At 31.4% G+C, this 19,134-nt stretch overlaps 2 protein-coding genes and 1 non-coding gene across 5 annotated transcripts; 2 read left to right on the top strand and 1 right to left on the bottom strand.

Moving 5' to 3' along the window:
• Positions 1 to 293: 293 nt before the first annotated feature.
• Positions 294 to 3,845, bottom strand: LOC100787452 (protein SET DOMAIN GROUP 40). Of its 2 annotated transcripts, none has more exons than XM_006596431.4 (6): positions 3,538 to 3,845; positions 3,139 to 3,286; positions 2,711 to 2,842; positions 2,438 to 2,578; positions 1,735 to 2,028; positions 294 to 927 (listed from the first exon to the last, which is right to left on the bottom strand). In XM_006596431.4, exons 1-6 carry the CDS (start codon positions 3,690 to 3,692, stop codon positions 304 to 306), a joined length of 1,494 nt encoding a protein of 497 aa, XP_006596494.1. In that variant the 5' UTR covers positions 3,693 to 3,845; the 3' UTR covers positions 294 to 303. The 2 variants fall into 2 exon arrangements, with proteins under 2 accessions (XP_006596494.1, XP_006596495.1); XM_006596432.4 differs by having other exon boundaries at positions 2,753 to 2,842.
• Positions 3,846 to 10,357: 6,512 nt separating this feature from the next.
• LOC100786911 (phytoene synthase 2, chloroplastic) lies at positions 10,358 to 16,008 on the top strand. Of its 2 annotated transcripts, XM_041008863.1 has the most exons (8): positions 10,358 to 10,733; positions 10,812 to 10,923; positions 11,138 to 11,816; positions 11,921 to 11,971; positions 12,983 to 13,155; positions 13,747 to 13,982; positions 14,645 to 14,837; positions 15,666 to 16,008. In XM_041008863.1, the coding sequence occupies exons 3-8, from the start codon at positions 11,339 to 11,341 to the stop codon at positions 15,843 to 15,845; spliced, it is 1,311 nt and encodes a 436-aa protein (XP_040864797.1). In that variant the 5' UTR covers positions 10,358 to 10,733; positions 10,812 to 10,923; positions 11,138 to 11,338; the 3' UTR covers positions 15,846 to 16,008. The 2 variants fall into 2 exon arrangements, with proteins under 2 accessions (XP_040864797.1, XP_040864798.1); XM_041008864.1 differs by lacking the exon at positions 10,812 to 10,923.
• Positions 16,009 to 18,548: 2,540 nt separating this feature from the next.
• On the top strand, positions 18,549 to 18,622 carry TRNAI-AAU (transfer RNA isoleucine (anticodon AAU)). The gene has a single exon. It is a non-coding gene; the product is annotated as a tRNA-Ile (tRNA).
• Positions 18,623 to 19,134: the final 512 nt, after the last annotated feature.

Here is a 19,134-nt window from a genome sequence, read left to right as displayed (position 1 = left end):
ATCATGCAACTCTTTTCCCATCAGAAATTGGATGTCCGAACTCCGAACAGAAGACCAACAGAAAAATTGCTTTCTGATAATCTAACACTTAATTAAAATCATTGATATAAAGCTAGCAGATCAGACATATGCAAAAGCTTCAACTTCCTGTTGCATGAGGCTAGCTTTCCTATTCAAGCCATTTCTGGTAATATATATATCCTTTCTCTTCCTTCTTTCAATCAATAAGATCTGAAGAAAGAAAAGGAGAAAAAAACAGAAAAGAAAAAGCCTTAATTACACTGTAACCAGTATATCAAAGCATTATTTTACTAAAGAATCCAGTATTTTGTTGCAATAAGAGATGCAATCAAAAATGACTTTCTTATACTTGAGCCTCCATTGAACAGCTAATTTCCACCTGTCCATGGACCTTCTTGCTTTTCTAGATAAAATTACATCAGTAAAACTATGAGTATCCTTCATATTATGCGTTTCTAAGAAGGTATAAGTCTCCTCTCTGGAAGACACTAACTTTGTGATCTCCATGAAAGTTGAAAAATCTTGACTATTGTCCATTGCATTGAGGAGCAAAGTGTCTTCCTCAAGAGATGTTGGCAGATTCCTTAACACAGCATCACAAGTTTTTGACAGCCATTTCATGATGAAAATTTCATTGTCTGTAGAAACTCGAGAACCAGAATACACAAGATGTCCAACTGACCTCCTCCTGTTTTGAGGGGTTGCCCACAGCCGCAATGCAGCTAGTAGTGCAAAGGAAGGCTTCCCATTGTGATGGATATAGAGTGATTCCTTAGACCATGAAGTGGAAGAATATAAAGCAGGTTCCAAAGGGATAAAAACTTTGTCATTTGGATTTTCTTGTAGGAGAAACCCATAGTGTTCAAGAAGCTCCAAATTTGTGTAAGTTCCATAGCATAATAGAACCTGGTGAAAACAAGGTAATTAGTAATTCTCTATTTTCTAGACAATGGGATGAAGAGAGTGAAAACAGGCATTGTACTTGTGACCCCTATCTATTGGAAATACAAATGGAAGTAGGATTTATGAAGTAGAAATTAGAAAATATCAATCCCTGCAAAATTTGATGGTCTACATCCAGGAGACAAGCAATGATTAATGCTTTGTTTCTAGAATTGAAGTTTGACATAGGATTTATGATTAATTATATTCATATTTATCGGGAAAATAAATCAGTCATATTTATATGCTTAATTGGATATGTAAACCTAACAGCAGTTACATATAGTGCTCCATATCCTAAAAATAAGTATGTCTTTTAACACTTTCCTTTCTAAATGGGGAGCTACCATCTTGTGAAGGAGCCTAACTTCCCCCAAACTTTTCTTCACCAAGGAAAGATACCACCAAGCACCACAGCAGCTTCAAGTTCAAAGCACTATCCTAACCAAATAGGTACAAACATAACATTGTATGTCTACAGAATAAATTAGAGCCAAGGACAAGCAATTCAAACAAGACAAAGATGCAAGACTCTATTACAATGTACCTGGAAGAGCCTACGATACAATTGGTCAAATTAAATTTTAATTCATGTTTACTCACATATAGAAACTAATGCAAACAGTTTCATTCAAAAAAGTTAATAGGCCATAGAAAGAACAGTTCAGTAAAAAAAATGGAAAAAATAGAAAATAAAATAAACCTTTGGTATATAAAATAAAAGTGGAAAGCAAAAAGATGCATTTAAAATTTCCAAAAATAGTGTAATACCTGATCTCCTTTCTTGTAATGTTCCCTAGCATAAAAGCAATATGCATTAGCATCTTCCTCAAACCCGCCATCTGTTAATCTCCAAGAGTGTGAATCAAGCTGTTCTGCATCTACCATAATATTCTTGTCTCCATTCAATACGATAGTATCAGGGATGGAAGTGTTAGATAGCAAACGATCTAAATCCTCAATGCCAGATGGTTCTATTCCAGGTGCATCATAATTAAACAAGTCACCCACAGGGCATAAACACCCAGCTTCATCCCACGGGATATGCAATGTCCGGGAAGATATCTAGAATTTTGAAAATTTAAATGAGACTACATGATAGAGTGAGTGGTGATTTACCCCTGACAACTATAAATAAATATAAATATACCATGTAATACATGAAGGCAGAAGCTGATGTATCAATCAATAAAAATTAATCATGTTCAATACAACTTGTTGGTTTTTCTTATTGTTGAAATAATTTAAGTAGCACACTTAAAATAGATTAGTCAAAATACGTCTGTTGCAATTTCATGTATGTAAAGTAAAGGTTTAGGCAAGGGAAAGTTTTGTTGGTATTATTAACCAAAATTAAAGATGTTTGCAGTCCATGTCTGTGTAGAAAAACCAATTAGAATGTTTATAAATAAACTACTTTAAGCATGCACACGGGTTTCCCCCCTCTCCAAGGCTAGGTTTCTAAACAACTAACCGTTGCAGCAGCCCAAACCCAAGCCTTAAATGTAAAAAACTGAGGCTTAAACATGAGATCTTGCATCAGAGAATGAGCTTCTTTCCACTCTGATTTGGCTTTAAGCATGGCTTTTTCTGTGACCCACATTGCCTCATCCACCTAAGAACCACATCATAAAGATGATTTCTTAATTCTTAACAAAGAAATAACAAAATGCTAATAAATATCATTAGAAAAGATGCTATAATCTAACCTAACAAGATAAACTAAAATTTCTAATATAAACTGAACTTGCAGAGCATGCTTCTCAAATTCACCAAACATGGCTAGTACGTCATAAGTGTGTGGCAAATGCATGAGGTAAGGATGCCACCTTGAAGTCTTTCCTTTACCCATTTCATACAACAAGCAAACAATCAATATCTGCATTATACACAAGCACATAAGTAAGTATAAGAGATTCAATTAAAAGCAAGAATACATAACAATAATAAAACAATAATGATGAAACCATATCTAATTAGGTGTGTTCAGAGCCAAGTTCAACCATGAACACAATAATTTTAACAAAAGGTATTTAGTTTGGTCTCATAACAAAATAAAGATAATAAAAACCAATGGCTTTACCACATTGTCACAAATTAAATTAAATTACAGCAACAATAAACAAAACCAGCAATAGAACAATCACACTTAAGTAGCACCGTTAAGAAAGAAACCTGAGCTGAGGAGAGAGAAGAGTGTCTATTGACAGCATCACAGAGCTTTTTATCTTCCATAACAGTCTCTCTTGTCATTAAAGCAGATTTTGGAACTCTGAGAACAATCTCTCCCCTCCTAAGGTCTCTCACAGCACCCAAACCTCTCCTGCAGCATTCACCAAACAATACACGAAAATGGGTCAAAAACTCGTTAACAGAAACAAGTCAAAAGCATCAAGCTTTGCATTATTATCATCAGCTTTGATTAATTACCCAAGAAAACACATGTCAAGAGTAAGCGGGAAATAATCACCGTGTAATAAAATTGTTCGTGTGATAAATCCAACGCAAACTTTACATTAACTATGATGAACATGTATGATGTTAAGAGGGAATGTAAGAGGGATTAGTGAGTACCCGCCAGAATGAGGAAAATGAGAGACAGATAGAGAAGAACCCAAACATGAGGAAAGAGAGTGCTGAGGTTGGTTGGTGCGTGTTGTTGAGTCTGATATTCCAAGCTGTGCTGCCCATGATAAGAAGCTTTCAAGGTTTGGGTGTTCCTGCTCCATCTTCTTCTCAGTAAAACCTTAACCTAGTTCTCTTAGAACCCAGCGATGTTAACCTACTCCATCCTCGTAGTTGCCGCGTACGGAACTTTCAATCGGACAAAAATACCCCCTTTCACCGGGTACCCATGTTCCGGAGCAATCGTTCCGGAAGAATATCTTATTTCGCAATAAGATTTTTCATATTCCATAATATCTCTTTTAGAATAAGTTTTAATATTACTTTTCTTATTTTAGAATAACTATTTTAGATTAATTATGACAAGATTTGATAAAAAAAAAATTGTATTTTTATTTTAATTTTATTGCATCTTATTATTCAATGCTTTTTATTAACTTATTTAAGCAAAAATAATTATCTTCACGTTGATTAAGAAAGTTATTTAAAATCGTTTAACGTTAATAATCTTAAGTAATGAATAAGGTTATTCTTAAATTATCATTTCCAATATACTAAATATTTTTTTTGCTTATATATAAGTACATAGAATAATAACATAGCAAGATCTAAATTCTAATTCAATGACGAGTATACTCCTCAATTATTTTCATTGACCATTAGGAGAATGAAATTAGACATCTTCAATACACCCATCTTAACACCTTGAAGACATATTTAAATTTACCAAAAAAAAAAGAACACTAATTGGGTAAATCATGTTTGTAGTTTTCAAAAATTTTAACATTTATGATTTTGGTCCTTAAACATTGCGAAGACTAATCTTCGTCCCTAAACTTGAGATCTACAATGCTAAAGATCAACAACACCCATAAAACCCTAAAGCCCATTTTCTTCACACCAAAAACCCTTGATTTCGACAAACACCAAAGTCTATTGCAGCGGTTCAATTACCCTCTTACTTATCTTCGCAGCAACAACACCTTTCCTCTCAATGACGAAGGCAATTGGTGGTGTCACATGGTGTTTGAGGAAGAAGGAGAGGATTGTTTGAGGGAGGTGGAGAATAAGAACATGATCCCTATGCTTATACTTCTGCTTCCACCGGAGTTGTTGCCTCATAGATCTCACATCAACAGATTTGATGAATTTTGGGTTGTTGGTGGTGTTGGATCGGGTTCCATAGTGGTTGCTAGGGTTGTGGTGTGGGTTGTGATGTGGAGGGTGATGAGATGTAGTCATGGGTTTTGTTGGGGTGGAGACAAAAAAGTAGGAGGAGGATTAAGGGTAATAAAGAAAGAAGGATACATGTTGAAGCCTTGATGCTTATTGATTATTTTGAAATAGGGTCGGCTTAAGGCCCAAGCAAGGGCTTTAGGCCCAAAAAAAAAGGCCCTAAAATTTTTTTTAGTACTAATATACCTCAAAAAAATTATTTAAAAATAAATTTGAATTAAAATATTATAAGTAACTATTAATATTTTTATTAGTATCGTAAGTAATAATTAATGAGCAACAATTCTTCACCAATATCATAGCTTTGTTTAGAAAAAAGAGATCTAATAGTTAATAGCTAAAGAAATCCAAAAGCTTTTCTTTTAAATAAAACAATGATAATTTTAATAAAATATTTTATGAGTAAATAAAAGACATTATTTTTAAATTTATTTTAGGCCTCTCAAATCCTTGAGCCGCCCCTGTTTTGAAATTGTTATTTCTTTTTCTATATTTGATTTGTTTTGTTTTTTGGTTTGATGTTGGAAGACTAAGAGTTTTTTTTCCTTGTGAAATAATTTCTGGTGGTTTTTAACTGCTAGAAATCAAATCATAATAATATAATAATAAATTTAGTGTCACATCATTATTTAACATTTAAAATAGACGAAATGACTAAACTGTTGGAGGATAAGTCAATGTCAATGAAAAAGTGTGGGGAGCAAAAGCAAAAATGTAAAAAGTTCAAGGACTAAAAATATAGTTTACCTAAACTAATTTTTATCATGAGTGTTCGAACTATTCTCAAATAGATTAGTAATAAAATATCGAGAGTGTATTAACTATCAATAGAGTTATTATTATGAGCTTTTTTGGTTTCAAAATGAATATTTTTCACCAGATAAATAAGTTACACCCCCTAGTTCTTATGAAGCCCATAAACTAGTATTCTGATAGGTAAAACTTTGTGTATCAATCCATTAACACCTAACTCCCTTGTGTATCAATCTATTAGCATCATTTTTCTCTCTTCAGAACACAATCAATACTAGACATCAACGTGAATAGTCAAAAAGAATATTTATATTAATCAATGTTTGTTAAGGGTTCTAACTCGATTGAGTAAAGTGTGTGAGTTATTATAATCCCCCTAATACTATCTTCGATTATTAGTTTTCCCATGGATAAAAATAAAAATATTATTTCTTGTTTGGCATAACCTGTGAGCAAAACAATTCGACTATTTGCGTTGATGTCTAGTGTTGATTATATGTTTATAAATATTTACCATATCTTCTTAGGTAAATCCTTATTAAAGAAAACTAATTATACCATATTCTTTTTTTTATCTAGGAAAATTTAGGTAAGTTGGATCTCGGGGGCTCATTAAGGGTTAGGACAGGTCTCAAAGTTCAACAAGTGCTTACATAGGTATTTATAGATTACTAACCAATAAAATCTTCACATTAGCAATGAGAATTGAACCCATGTCCCTCTGGGATATGAGTTCGTTCCTTACCAACTGAATCAACATTTGTTGAAAATTATACCATATTCTTAATTAAGAGAGAATATTTATTTTTTAAATTTTATTAGTTGTAAATTTTGTAATGATTATGTATAAAGATAGATATTGGGTTTATGTTTAGCCAAAACTTTCTCCTTTTCTATGTTGGTTTGGGTGTAATTTTAGACAATAATACATTGATAGGAGAAGCTTTGGGGTGGACATAAACTCAATATCATTGGAATGTTCACTTGATATTTTAGGCATACAGTCATGTGCCCTAGGATATAAATATTAAGCTTCTAACATATACATGTAACACCCTGAACGAATCACATCAGAATGAGAGATATATATGGATTGTGCAGGTATGAGACTGTACAATTGAGGATGACTTAAATGAATTAATTGGTATTACCTATACCAACAAGATGCATATACTTTTTAGTAGCATATCACTTAAGAACTCCATAACTAAGCGTGCTCGACTTGGAGTAATTATGAGATGAGTGACCTTCTAAAAAGTTTTACTGCCAGCGTGTGAGTAAGAACAAAACATGTTGAAAAGTCTCGTGTTGGTTTGTGAAAACAATTAATGATCTTGAGAGTAGTCGAGCGGTGTTAGAACTGGTTGTTGAGGTCTCATAAATGACTATCTACAGAGGGGTTCTCACCAGTGAAAGATTTTAACTAACAAGGATGTTGATTGAAGTGTCAAATGTAAGAGCCATTGAGAAATCGACAATCAAGGGCATTATAATACAGTCATGTTAGGCATAATCAAATTGTCTTTCTATGTTGGCATGTGTGTAGACAAGTTAGGTTTATAGCATTTACAATTGTCTTTCTATGTTGGCTTGGGTGTAGACAAGTTAGGTTTCTAGCATTTACAAGCTAACCAACCATATAATTGAATCCTCCTAATTTGTATCCTAGTGTCTATGGCACTTTGTTGTAAAAATTAATTCCATTTGCTTACTTCCTTCCCCCTAAATGTTTTATACATTAAAAAAAAATCAAAATAGTAGTTGATACAAATAGGATGAAACATGATTTTGACCAAAAAAAAGGATGAAACATGATATAAATCTACAAAGTCTAAATGTAAAAAAGGAAATTATTGAATAAAATTGACAATTAATCTTATAAATAACAACAAAATACAAAAAGAAATAAATGGATACAAGCTATATTTGCCCTTTTGGAATTAAGGAATATATTAGGGTAATGATAGACATCCTTGGTTAATGTCCAACAAAACTAGTTGAATAGTTAGTTCAAAGTTAAAAAACTAGTTGATAGCTAAAAGTTAGAAATAGATAAATAGATAGTTGAAAATTGAAAAATTAACTTATTAAATCATAAGTATTTAATAAAATTAGTTATTAAAGTAATTAAAAAGTGTAAAATAACAAAATAATAATAAAATCATGATTTATTTAAAAAGAATAAAAAAATACATAAATGTATTAAAGATAAAAATGAAAAAAATATAAAAAGTTAGAAACTAAAGGCTAATATTTTAAAAAATATTACTTCAAATAATATTTCATAAAAAAAATCTTTTTTTACAAATGGTCAAACAAGTTTTTCATATAATAAAAAAAATAAAAACTAACTAAAATATCTTATCCAACTTAATCTTAATTATATATATATATATATATATATATAATATTGTACATTTTAAGATTTATTTAGTATTTTTAAAAATTTTTAAAAATAAATCAATTCAAGTTGTTTTGTATTGAATAACTATATTACAAAAATTAATAAAATAATTATATTCAATTAAACCAATAAAATTAAATTGATTTGATATAATATTCCAAACTGTTAGTGAGGAGCTATTCTCTTTACACACACAATACAGTGGATTTGAAAGTATATTTGGATCGATTTAAGAAATCAACCTCTCCAATAAATGTTTTTACATACAAATGAATTTGAAAATCAAACTCCTATCTATACATAATCATCCGCCAACCAAATCTAACCACATTAATTACTTGTTTTTAAGATTAATCTAACATAATTGTTGAACATACCTTCCATGAAAAGGATATAGCAATCTAATCTAAATGTAGTATTTATGAGTGGCAAAAGACCAACCAATTTGGAAGATGAGAAAATATCACCATGTTCAAGCTAACCTACCAGACGTACCACCACAGCGTTTCTTTATTCTGATTTAGACCGGTTTTGACATGGTCCTCCTCAATACAAATTAAGGATAGCTAAGTTTTGACTATTTTAATTTAATCATGACTAGCATTTTGACTTACCTCGAGTCGAATTTCGAACATTTTAAGGGGTGTTTGATTTGATTGTTTTTTATTTTCATTTTCACTAGAAATATAAAATGAGGATGAAAATGCATTTGGTTGAATTTCTGTTTTTATTTTAAGTGAAAATAATTTTTCAAACGAACAAAAAACTGGAAACAATAAAACTTATTTTCAATATTTTCCGTCGAAACCAAGAATATCATTTTGGGTAAAACATGGTTGACAAAGAATATAATTTTAAGCAAATCTAAAAATACATATCCTTTTGAAAACGTCAGTATTTTTATTTCTTGAAAGCAGACAATAATAAATCAAATCAATCTTATTTTCAAAATTTTAATATTTTAGAAATGAAAACAAATTTTCAGAAAATAAAAATGTAAATCAAATATACAGTAAACTTTTACCTACCTTTTTTCTATTAAATAATGACTAATGAGATCTGAGTCAAAAACGCTTCCCACTACCATATAAGATTAGGTCCATTAACTGATTGCAAAAACCTTAAAGTACCAAATTGTTTAGAGTTTAATTTTGACCCTACCAATGCAATTTCCGTTAATTCCACTGCCAGGTGTCAGGGGCTCTGCATCAAGACGAGTAAACTGAAAAGTTGAGTCATATGTAAAATACTAGTCAAATAATCAAATAATGATCTTAATCCAATGCCATGAGATCCACACAAGGTGCAAATTCACTACGTGTCAAGTTATGTTGGAGTGAACGTGTGCGAATTCTGCTAAATTCATATCATCTTCATTCCACTTTCCACTATGTCGGGTACAATGCAAACCGACAAAGGCCCACTGGGCCCCATGCAGCCCAGTTAAGGAATAAAAAAGAGCAAAAACTCTATAATTGGTTACTCTGTGGGTCCCACACCCTTACGCCAAACCAATCCATGACAGTGTAATCACATGCTGGAGTCAATGAGAGCGCGCCACGTGTCAGTCCCCACATCACCGTCTGGGCACGATAAGGTTATCCTTCGCTGATTGGGTGATTGCGACCACGTTGGATTTCGCTTTTTCCTGCGCACTTTACGAACCTGCCGTCATTGGTGGGTGGTGTCCGATTCATTTTCAGGGTCCGGGTCGGGTCTATGCCCATTTTGAATTTTTTGTATGCACTGTAAAATTGTCTAATTTGCCGAATATATAATTATTACCAGTGGCTGTTATTCAGTTAGTATCACATAAAATCTGTGAAAGAGAACTTGCGTTAAATTCCTGCATAATACACTCTTCAAAATATTAAGGCTCAATTAACGATTAATTTTATAGTTAGTGATACTAAATCATAAACATATAACTATTATAATGAGATATCCCATCTTGGTGTATATTTTTTTTATTGAATATTTTTAAATATTTTTAGTTTTATGTTTGGTTGGAAGAAAAGGTATAAAGTAATTAAAAATAGAAAAGAAAGAAATAAATAAAAAATATCTATTTATAAAATTTTCGTGAATCAAACTAACAGAATTCACATAATGAGTTTGATTGTAATGTCTTTTAATAATTAAAGGATCTCATTAAATTTTTTAATAATTGATGAACTTAATTGAATTTTATAAATAATTAAGGAATCAATTGTATAATTAAATTTTTTATTTTTTTCCCTATATTTCTTTATATGTTTATACTTTATACTTTCTCAAAAAATAAAAATTAATCCCAAAGCCCCACATTCTTATACAGTTGGGTAAACCCGACCCATTATAAATTGGAGCAGTTTATGTTGTTGAACTAAGACTGAGAAAAGCTCCAAACTTTGTGTTGTGAGTTGTGACAACAAGCGTGTGAAACTTAGAACAAGACACTGGCTGGTGTCAAGAGAGTGGCCTCAAATGCCGTCACGGATGTAGAGAGCAGATAGAGAATTCCCCATACAAAAAGGGGACATTCTTTTTATCCTATATATAAAAAGAAGAAAGAAAAAGACAAGCAAAAAAAAATAGTATTAAGGTCTGGAAGAGTGGAGAGAGTTTGGTGGGTCATGTCATATGGTGTGTGTGAGTGAAAGAAAATTGCTCTTAGTGGCTGTTGTTAGTTTTTGCTCCTTCCATGATGTTGGTATTATGCTCAATTAATGGGAAGCTCTTCTAAGTGGGTCACTGCAGCACCACCCAACAGGTGTGTGTGTGCATCTTGTTTTCTTTTCTTTTTTCTTTCATTCATGCTATTCGTCTAAGTGGTTGGATTTTCGTGTAGGTTAGGGAAGATAGCACGTATATAGATAGGTTTAGCCAACTTCATAAGTTAATGCTGTTTGCAATTTTGGCGTTGGAATGAATGAGAAATCGTAGCAAACACTGTTTGTTAGGTAATGTTTTCTCTTGTGACAGCTGCAACACTTTTTTTTTTTTTTGGGGGGGTGGGGGGAGGGTGTGTTGTTTGGATTTGGATCCTCATTAGGTGAGTTTTTGTATTCTTGTTGTATCTAATGAAAAGAGCTCTTTTGAGTTGTTTTGTTTTGTTTTAGGTTGGTTTTGCTGTGATACTGAATATGATGTTTGTTTTGGTTGGTTCTATCACAGATAGCTTTGGTAGAACAAGTTTTGTAGTTGCTGGAACTGGGGTATCCGAGACTTTCATAGGATTGAAGGCAATTGTTTTTCATGATTTGTCAGTGTTTTCAATTTAATGGTTCTCTGAAGGATTAATATTTGAGGAATAGGAAGTCAAGAAGGAAAGGAATAAGCTCCACAGGCAGGTTTTAAGAACACAAGAGTTTAGTCATGTCTGGGACATTATTATGGGTTGTTTCCTCCCCTGGTTTAGAGGTTTCCCATTCCAGTGGGTTACTTGATTCTATTCGGAGTGTGAAGTTCTTAGATTCCTCAAAGGCCATGTCTCGAGATTTTGGGTCGATTAGAGCGAAGCTGGGTAAGGAAAAGGGATGGAGACTGTGCTCTTTGAGTACAGATATGAAGTACACATGTGTTGGTCGGTCTGGCTTAGAAAGTGCTAGCAACTTCCCTCTGATAGCCAATGTGCTTGTAAACCCAGCAGCAGGAGAAGTGGCTGTCTCGTCAGAACAGAAGGTCTATGATGTGGTGATGAAGCAGGCATCTTTGGTTAAGAGGAAGTTGGGCGCTGCGGGTGAACTTGATGCAAAGCCAGATATTGCTCTGCCTGGGAATTTGAGCTTGTTGAATGAAGCATATGACCGTTGTGGAGAAATTTGTGCAGAATATGCTAAAACATTTTACCTGGGTTAGCTTTCTCTTATCCTTCCTTCATGTGAGGATGTCAACTTTATATTCATTTGGGTTTTTGGCATGGTTTGAGTCGAATTTACATGGGATTTTGCCTTTCAGGAACTCTCCTAATGACTCCCGAAAGGCGAAGAGCTATCTGGGCAATATATGGTGAGTAATCATGCTCCTTTAGTTAGGGTCTTTCTCTCTTTCTAGACTATTTTCTTTTATTTTCTTATATTCATAAATCTTGCTTTTCATTTTGATTAGCCTTAGCTGGTTTGCAAAAGCAATCTACTGTTAAACTCTTTCAGTCTAGTGGTAATCACAACAAGCAAATACTTTAAGAAGACTAATCATAAACTGTTTTTGAATTGAGAGTTATTGCAACAACAAAAGTGTTGGTTTTAGAATGCAGTAAGATGGTTTATGGCCACTCAATTAGGGTTCAAATTCCGTTTCTAATTGTAGTATCTAACTAAGAAGTTAAAAGCATAAGAAGCAAAGTTTCAGTCTCCTAAAAGCATATTGACTAATTATATGTTTGCATAAAATCTTTTTTGAACTTTCAGGGTAGTTTATGTTCAAAACAAGAACTAGTGTCTAGTGGACCAGTTTTGCTACAGGGACCTTCAGGCTTGAAAATCTTGATTTTCAATGAGCATTTAATATGATTTTATACGTGCAAAGGTTTGAATCCTCCAGAATTGAGAAATCTGTGTCTTTGTTCCTTCTAGACATCAAAGGAACTTGTGGCAATGTCTATTCCCTAATGAAACTTAATCATTGCATGAAAATGTATCTGACCAAATATGTTAACGAGAAACTTAATCCTCTTATATGCACAATATAAATTGACAAACCTCAGAACTGAGCAATCATTGCTGAAGCTTTCACCTCCAGATAACAAAATTGCTAAAACACAGTTGTCTTACATTGAATGCTTAAACAGTTAGACATTTCCAGATGTCAAAATCTTTGATGTCCATTTTGATAACTGAAGTTGGACAGATAAGGGTAAGCTGTGGTAATGCTTATGGATTCATAAGTGAAGAAAATATGGTTATGTTTGATCTTGTATTACATATCTTTTGTCAGATGATTGTGCAAGAGTGCTATATGAAGCAAGACCAATTTATCTGATCAATTCTCAATTGCCTTATGTTGCTCCCTGTTTTTCAGTGTGGTGTAGGAGAACGGATGAACTTGTTGATGGTCCTAATGCTTCACAAATTACGCCAACTGCTTTGGATAGGTGGGAATCAAGATTGGAAGAACTTTTCCAAGGTCGTCCATTTGATATGCTTGATGCTGCTTTATCAGATACAGTTGCCAAATTCCCTGTTGATATCCAGGTATGGATCCTTTTTCTTGATCAAATAAGATATTGGCTGGAAATTCATTGCGAATCTTTACACACACATGCACATGATATAATATGGATACTGTGTAAATTTTAAAGCAATTGGAGGTGATTATTATCCTTTATATTATTATTACATATTTTTCTTTGTATTATTATTATTATTGTTATTATTATTATTATTATTATTACTCTGCTTGCTCTGAATTCTTTCATTAGTGCAGAGTGATCAGATCCAAATTTTATCTTCCATAGAATACCTTTATGTTATGGGAAACAGACTGGCAAATATGCAGTCTGTGTCCAAAATTTGTTTGTTATGTCATCCAAATCAGCGTTCTTAACTCCTCATGGTACTAACCTGTTTGATTCTTAATTTTTGGTGAAATACTTTTTAAATTTCTTTGTAAATTTCACTGCTTGTCTTTTCTATGAAATATCTTGTAAACTGCCATGGTTTTTCATGTGCCCCTCACATGATTTTGATTGTGTTTCATTACTTACAATAAGCTCTTGAATTTAACATATTCACCTTCATTGTTAGAGTACTTATTTTTCAAATATTTTATTTGTGTTCATGCAGCCATTTAAAGATATGATAGAAGGAATGAGACTGGATCTTAAGAAGCCAAGATACAAAAACTTTGATGAACTATATCTTTACTGTTACTATGTTGCTGGGACAGTTGGTATAATGAGTGTTCCAATCATGGGCATTTCACCAAATTCCCAAGCCACAACAGAGAGTGTATACAATGCTGCCTTGGCCCTAGGCATTGCAAATCAGCTAACCAACATACTCAGAGATGTTGGAGAGGAGTAAGTCCATAACTATCGATGTTTACTCTTCAGAAATATTTGGAACAAAATACTTGTAGAATGTGAAGTTTACTTCTCCCATTATCACCATTGTGGTGTTATCCATTAGAGTAGTAGACCATTACAAGTCAATATCTAACTCGATTCCAGAAGATTATGAAATGCATATCACCCCATTGAGATGGATATAAAATGCAGTATTTTACTACTTTATATTACTATGCAAGCTCGCCGAATCTTTCTGTTAACACTTGTTCTGGACTTGTCAACATTTGTATACAAATTTCTTTTATTGTTAATACATTAATAGCCATTCATGCTACTACATCTGGTTTAGGTTTCAAGGTGTCTTTGTTCTGTCTCAGGTCCATAAAACTTAATAGGATTTCCTGACTGTGTGATGTCTCACCTGATTGGCTAGAGAAAAGAAAAACAAGGGGGATGGAAATGAAAATAGTAGTGGAATTGATATCAAAATATGCATCAATGGATATATATGTTACTGTTAGTAGTCTGTGTTAGGTACTGGTTTTGTTTCACTCTAATCTGAAATTCTAATGGACTGAAAGTACCAAGTTGGTTTTTTCTGATACTGATTTCAAGAATGAAACTTCGTTTTAATTTGGTTACACCCTCCTGATCACATACTCGATTTTCAACAGTGCCAGCAGAGGAAGAGTGTATCTTCCACAAGATGAGTTGGCTCAAGCAGGGCTTTCCGATGAAGACATTTTTGCTGGTAAGGTGACAGACAAGTGGAGGAACTTCATGAAGAGCCAAATTAAAAGGGCAAGAATGTTTTTTGATGAGGCAGAAAAGGGAGTGACGGAGCTTAATGAAGCTAGCAGATGGCCTGTAAGAAATTCCAAACATTTATCATTATATAAAAACTTTTCTGTGGTTGAAAGAATAAAAACCATCGGTTATACTTGAAGTGTTCTCTTAAATATTATTAGAAATCATGCTAAATAGTCTCTTAAATATTGAAAAACCCTTCAAATTGATTCCTGAACTATAGTAAAATGTATTAACTTAGTGACTAAAATACTTAGGGGATTACTTGTATAGTTTTATTATTTTAGGCACTATTTTAAGAAACCTGGTAATACTTAAAAGTTAAATGACCAAATTAGTAGTTTACTCAAATTTTAATGTGGACACATGCAAAGCCTTTTCAGAATCAGTGGGGGTGGGCCTGGGGAAGCTTAATGAAACATTAACTATGTGGGTCAAAATATTTGTTTCACGGTGGCAGTCACACTTATTTTTATAATATGAACTTTAATCCAACAAATAAAACTTTGCAGTCTGTGTTGTCAACATAAAATTGTTTCTTACTGGCCATGCTCTTACGTGTTTGCATACGAGTTTATTTATAGCATCGTCTAATGGAGTGACGTCGTTGTAACTAACTTTTGATTTGTCATTATAATAACAATGTAATGATGAATGTGGGATTATAATTTTTTAATGTTCAATACCTAACCAATTTTTTAAGGGTGACCCTTACGTGCATAAGAATACACATATTCCTAGAAAGATTATGGTAATTCTAGAACGACATGGACCCATGAGCTCAAATTGAAAAAGGGTCAAGCCATTGGCTAAGGCTAATGATTTTATGCATTATTATTTAGCTAATTTCAAATGTGAACACAAAAGGGTGTTGTGAATGTTTTGTAGGTATGGGCGTCTTTGCTATTGTATCGCCAAATATTGGACGAGATAGAAGCTAATGATTACAACAATTTCACTAGAAGGGCTTATGTGAGCAAAGCCAAGAAGTTACTTTCTTTGCCAGCTGCATATGCTAGATCTATGGTTCCTCCATCAAAAAAGTTATCTTCTGTAATGAAGACATAAATCGAGCACCTTATGGCATTCTGTAGAAAAATGGATAAGGAGGACCACAGAAAATGGAAAGGCACAATTTGTATATGATAAAACAAGGCATGATATTAGTCAATATTGGATTTTGATATTCATATTTCCCCGTATTTTTTTACATAAAAAAAGTTTGGACTAATATTTTGTTACTTTAGAGTTAATTTTGATGCGAGTTATGAATTATTTGAACTGACCAAATTTTCTTAATTTATTGTTACTATTATAATTGAAAAAGTGTGAATTCTAAACAACATTTTTTAATTAAACTGTATTTGAAAAACTTATTTGAAATTGGCATTTCCATTTCAACAATCATACTCTTAGTTGTATGTTTCAATTAGATAATAAACATACTACATGAAAAAATCATTTATGTTTTAAATAAAAAATAGTAGTTTAGTTGTAATATTTGAAAGGAATATAATTTGAGTATTACAAATCAGCATCAGGGCAGACCTTGAGGCGGTTAGAGGGCTATTGCCAAGAGCCCATGATTGAAGAGGGGTCCAAAATAATCTACACAATTTTAATGTGAGAAGAAAAAAAGTTTTCAATTTTTTTTTATAATGATGTTTCAAATTCACCTCTGATTCTCTGAAACTCTTTTTGATTTTCAAATTTCAACTAATCTAAGTATTAAAATAAAAGTCAATTTTCTCAAAAAGATTAAATCTTTGTTCACATGTCATATTTTGTATTTGGGTTTATTTATGAGTAGAAAAATATTTTATATGTAATAAAATGTACTATTATAGAACATATATTTATATTTTAAAATATTCATACATTAGAGACCCTTATTTGTTCCTCTCTTTGATCTTTTTTATAAGAAAAGAATTGGTTTCATATTTATTTAAGACTGAGTTAATTTTATTAAATTGTGTTAAATTTAAAACAAAAATAAGTTTTTTTTTTAAATTATTTTTCATTAAAATTTGATATCAAATATAAAAAAAGTCTTGAATAATATTTTGAAAATAGTCTGAATTAATAAGGTAAAGTTAGTTAAATTTTTCTTATATTTAAGAAAAAAAAAGGTTTTTTTTCTTATAAAATTCTCTTACATTACATATATCCTTCTATTATTCTTTTTATGACAAGTAATTAATGTGTTTTACATTTTCAAGACATTAAATGTATTTACTTTTTATTCAATACTTGTTATAAAAGATAGCAAGAGAACTTTTGTTTTTTGGTAAGTAAAGAGAAGGATAACAAAACTAAAAGCAAGAACTAATCTCTCAGGATAAGCCAATCCCATCTGGTCAATTAAGAAAATTAAGACGGACTATAAACTCTCATACCATGTTAGATTTTAACTTAAAATCAATTAATATTAAGTGAAGTTGTCCAATAGATATATAAACCTACACCTTAAGGATCGAGGCAGGCGATGTGAGACTTTCTAACACCACCCTCTAAAACCTTCTTTATAAGCTTGAGACAATATTAAGCAAATCAAGATTAAAAAAAAATTATCAAAATGCATCTTGCAAGCCAATTTCAGCCCTCAAGAATCGCCACTAGTCATAAAATAACATTACTTTTTATTTAAATCATCTTCAGAGTCTTAATTAAGTCTGTATTACTTCATATATTATTTGTAGAGTCTTAATTAAGTCTGTATTACTTACACCTAAGAATTGTACACTCAGCATCTATCCAACTCAACACAAAAGGTTAGCTATATGTGTAAGTATACTTAAACACAATTATATACATGATTAATACTAACCATTTTGAAAGCATAATTAAATACTACTATTAAATATTTTAATAACTTTATGGTATTATTAATCACTTGTTAAAACAACATTAACCACTATTAAATGTTTTAATAAACTTATTATACTATTAACTGTATGTCCATAATTATATACAATTACATTTATTTATTTTTAACTACTTAGGTCAAATTAATTATATTTATACATATAAACAATCAATAACTTCGTGACATTATTAATTATTTCTGAAATAAATTTAATTATAATTAAACATTTCAAAATTTTATGATACCATTAACCACATTAATAAATCATGTACACTCGAATTACTTTTAATCATTTGTAAAATAAAGTTAATCATATTTACATACAAGATTAATGATTAATCGTATTCTGATAACAGGTGTACATTTCTAAAAATATAGGTTACTCTTCTATTGTGGAGAACATTTTAAAGAGAAAATTACCACTGCTCTTAAAAATGTAAAATATGATAATTTAGTTTTTGAAAAAATAATTTTTAAAATAATTCTTAAAAATGAAAAAAATCATAAAAATATTATGTTGTTAAGTGTAAAACATTAATTTGAATTTATACATCTCATTTGTGAGTCATTATATCATTAAGTCATAATATTTAAAGTTAGTTTAATATTAAATTATAATTTTTAAAAACTAATTTAACTTTAAATTATACTCTAAAATTCATGGATTATTTAATACATGTTAACATTTCACACTTAATGGTGCATGCACGAACACCCTCGAAGTAGATAATCCACTGGTCAATAGAAATACTGAAACACATTGATCCCGAATAAAATTAAAACACATAACCCCTAGTTTAACCATTAATTGTCTTCGGTATCAATTATCAAATGATGAGAAACAAAGAAAAAACATACCGTTTAACAATATCAAATTTAATAATTGAATTCATTAATATCAATAAGGCCTATTAGCTCAGTTGGTTAGAGCGTCGTGCTAATAACGCGAAGGTCGCAGGTTCGAGACCTGCATGGGCCATCTTATTATTTTCTCGTTTTTAATGACATGTCTTCAACGATTAGAATACTGCTGCTTTCGGCCTGGTAAAAAAAAATCGTTATTATTATTTAAAAATTGTATTTTATTTTTTATTTTTTAAATTTCAAAATGCTATATTTAAAAATTTCAATTTTTTAATCTTAAAATTTCACATTACCCCACTACTGACTCTATTATTTAAAAACGATCAAAATTTTCAGTTTTTCCATCCGCACTACATTCTTTTCAGATTTTTTTAGACGAGTTTTTTTGTTTTACAACAATATTTTTCTAAGATCTATTTGATGTTCTGTAATATATATATATATATGATATTTGTCAATTACTTGATTAGAAATAAAGTAGTTTTCTTCTTCACATATTTAAGGACGAATAACGTAAAACTTATTATTTAAAAAATGTTTTTTTTTTTAAATTTAAAATGTCTTTTTTTTTTTAATTTTAAAATTCCAAACTACCTGCTACTCTCTTAGCTTTTTAAAATTAATTAG

This window comes from Glycine max, chromosome 14 (genome assembly GCF_000004515.6).
Source record: "Glycine max cultivar Williams 82 chromosome 14, Glycine_max_v4.0, whole genome shotgun sequence".
Taxonomy (NCBI): Eukaryota; Viridiplantae; Streptophyta; class Magnoliopsida; order Fabales; family Fabaceae; genus Glycine; species Glycine max.
Note: the sequence above shows the minus strand (reverse complement) of the source record. Positions and strands in the feature narration are given on the sequence as shown.

Bases quoted from the DNA above. Each gene is read 5' to 3' on its own strand.
- LOC100786911 (XM_041008864.1), top strand. From the start codon at position 11,339: ATGTCTGGGACATTATTATGGGTTGTTTCCTCCCCTGGTTTAGAGGTT. The intron at 11,817-11,920 runs GTTAGCTTTCTC...TTTGCCTTTCAG, and splicing joins TGCTAAAACATTTTACCTGG to GAACTCTCCTAATGACTCCC. The intron at 13,983-14,644 runs GTAAGTCCATAA...GATTTTCAACAG, and splicing joins CTCAGAGATGTTGGAGAGGA to TGCCAGCAGAGGAAGAGTGT.
- LOC100787452 (XM_006596431.4), bottom strand. From the start codon at position 3,692: ATGGAGCAGGAACACCCAAACCTTGAAAGCTTCTTATCATGGGCAGCA. The intron at 3,287-3,537 runs GTACTCACTAAT...TGAATGCTGCAG, and splicing joins CATTTTCCTCATTCTGGCGG to GAGAGGTTTGGGTGCTGTGA. The intron at 928-1,734 runs GTATTACACTAT...TGTTTTCACCAG, and splicing joins ATTACAAGAAAGGAGATCAG to GTTCTATTATGCTATGGAAC.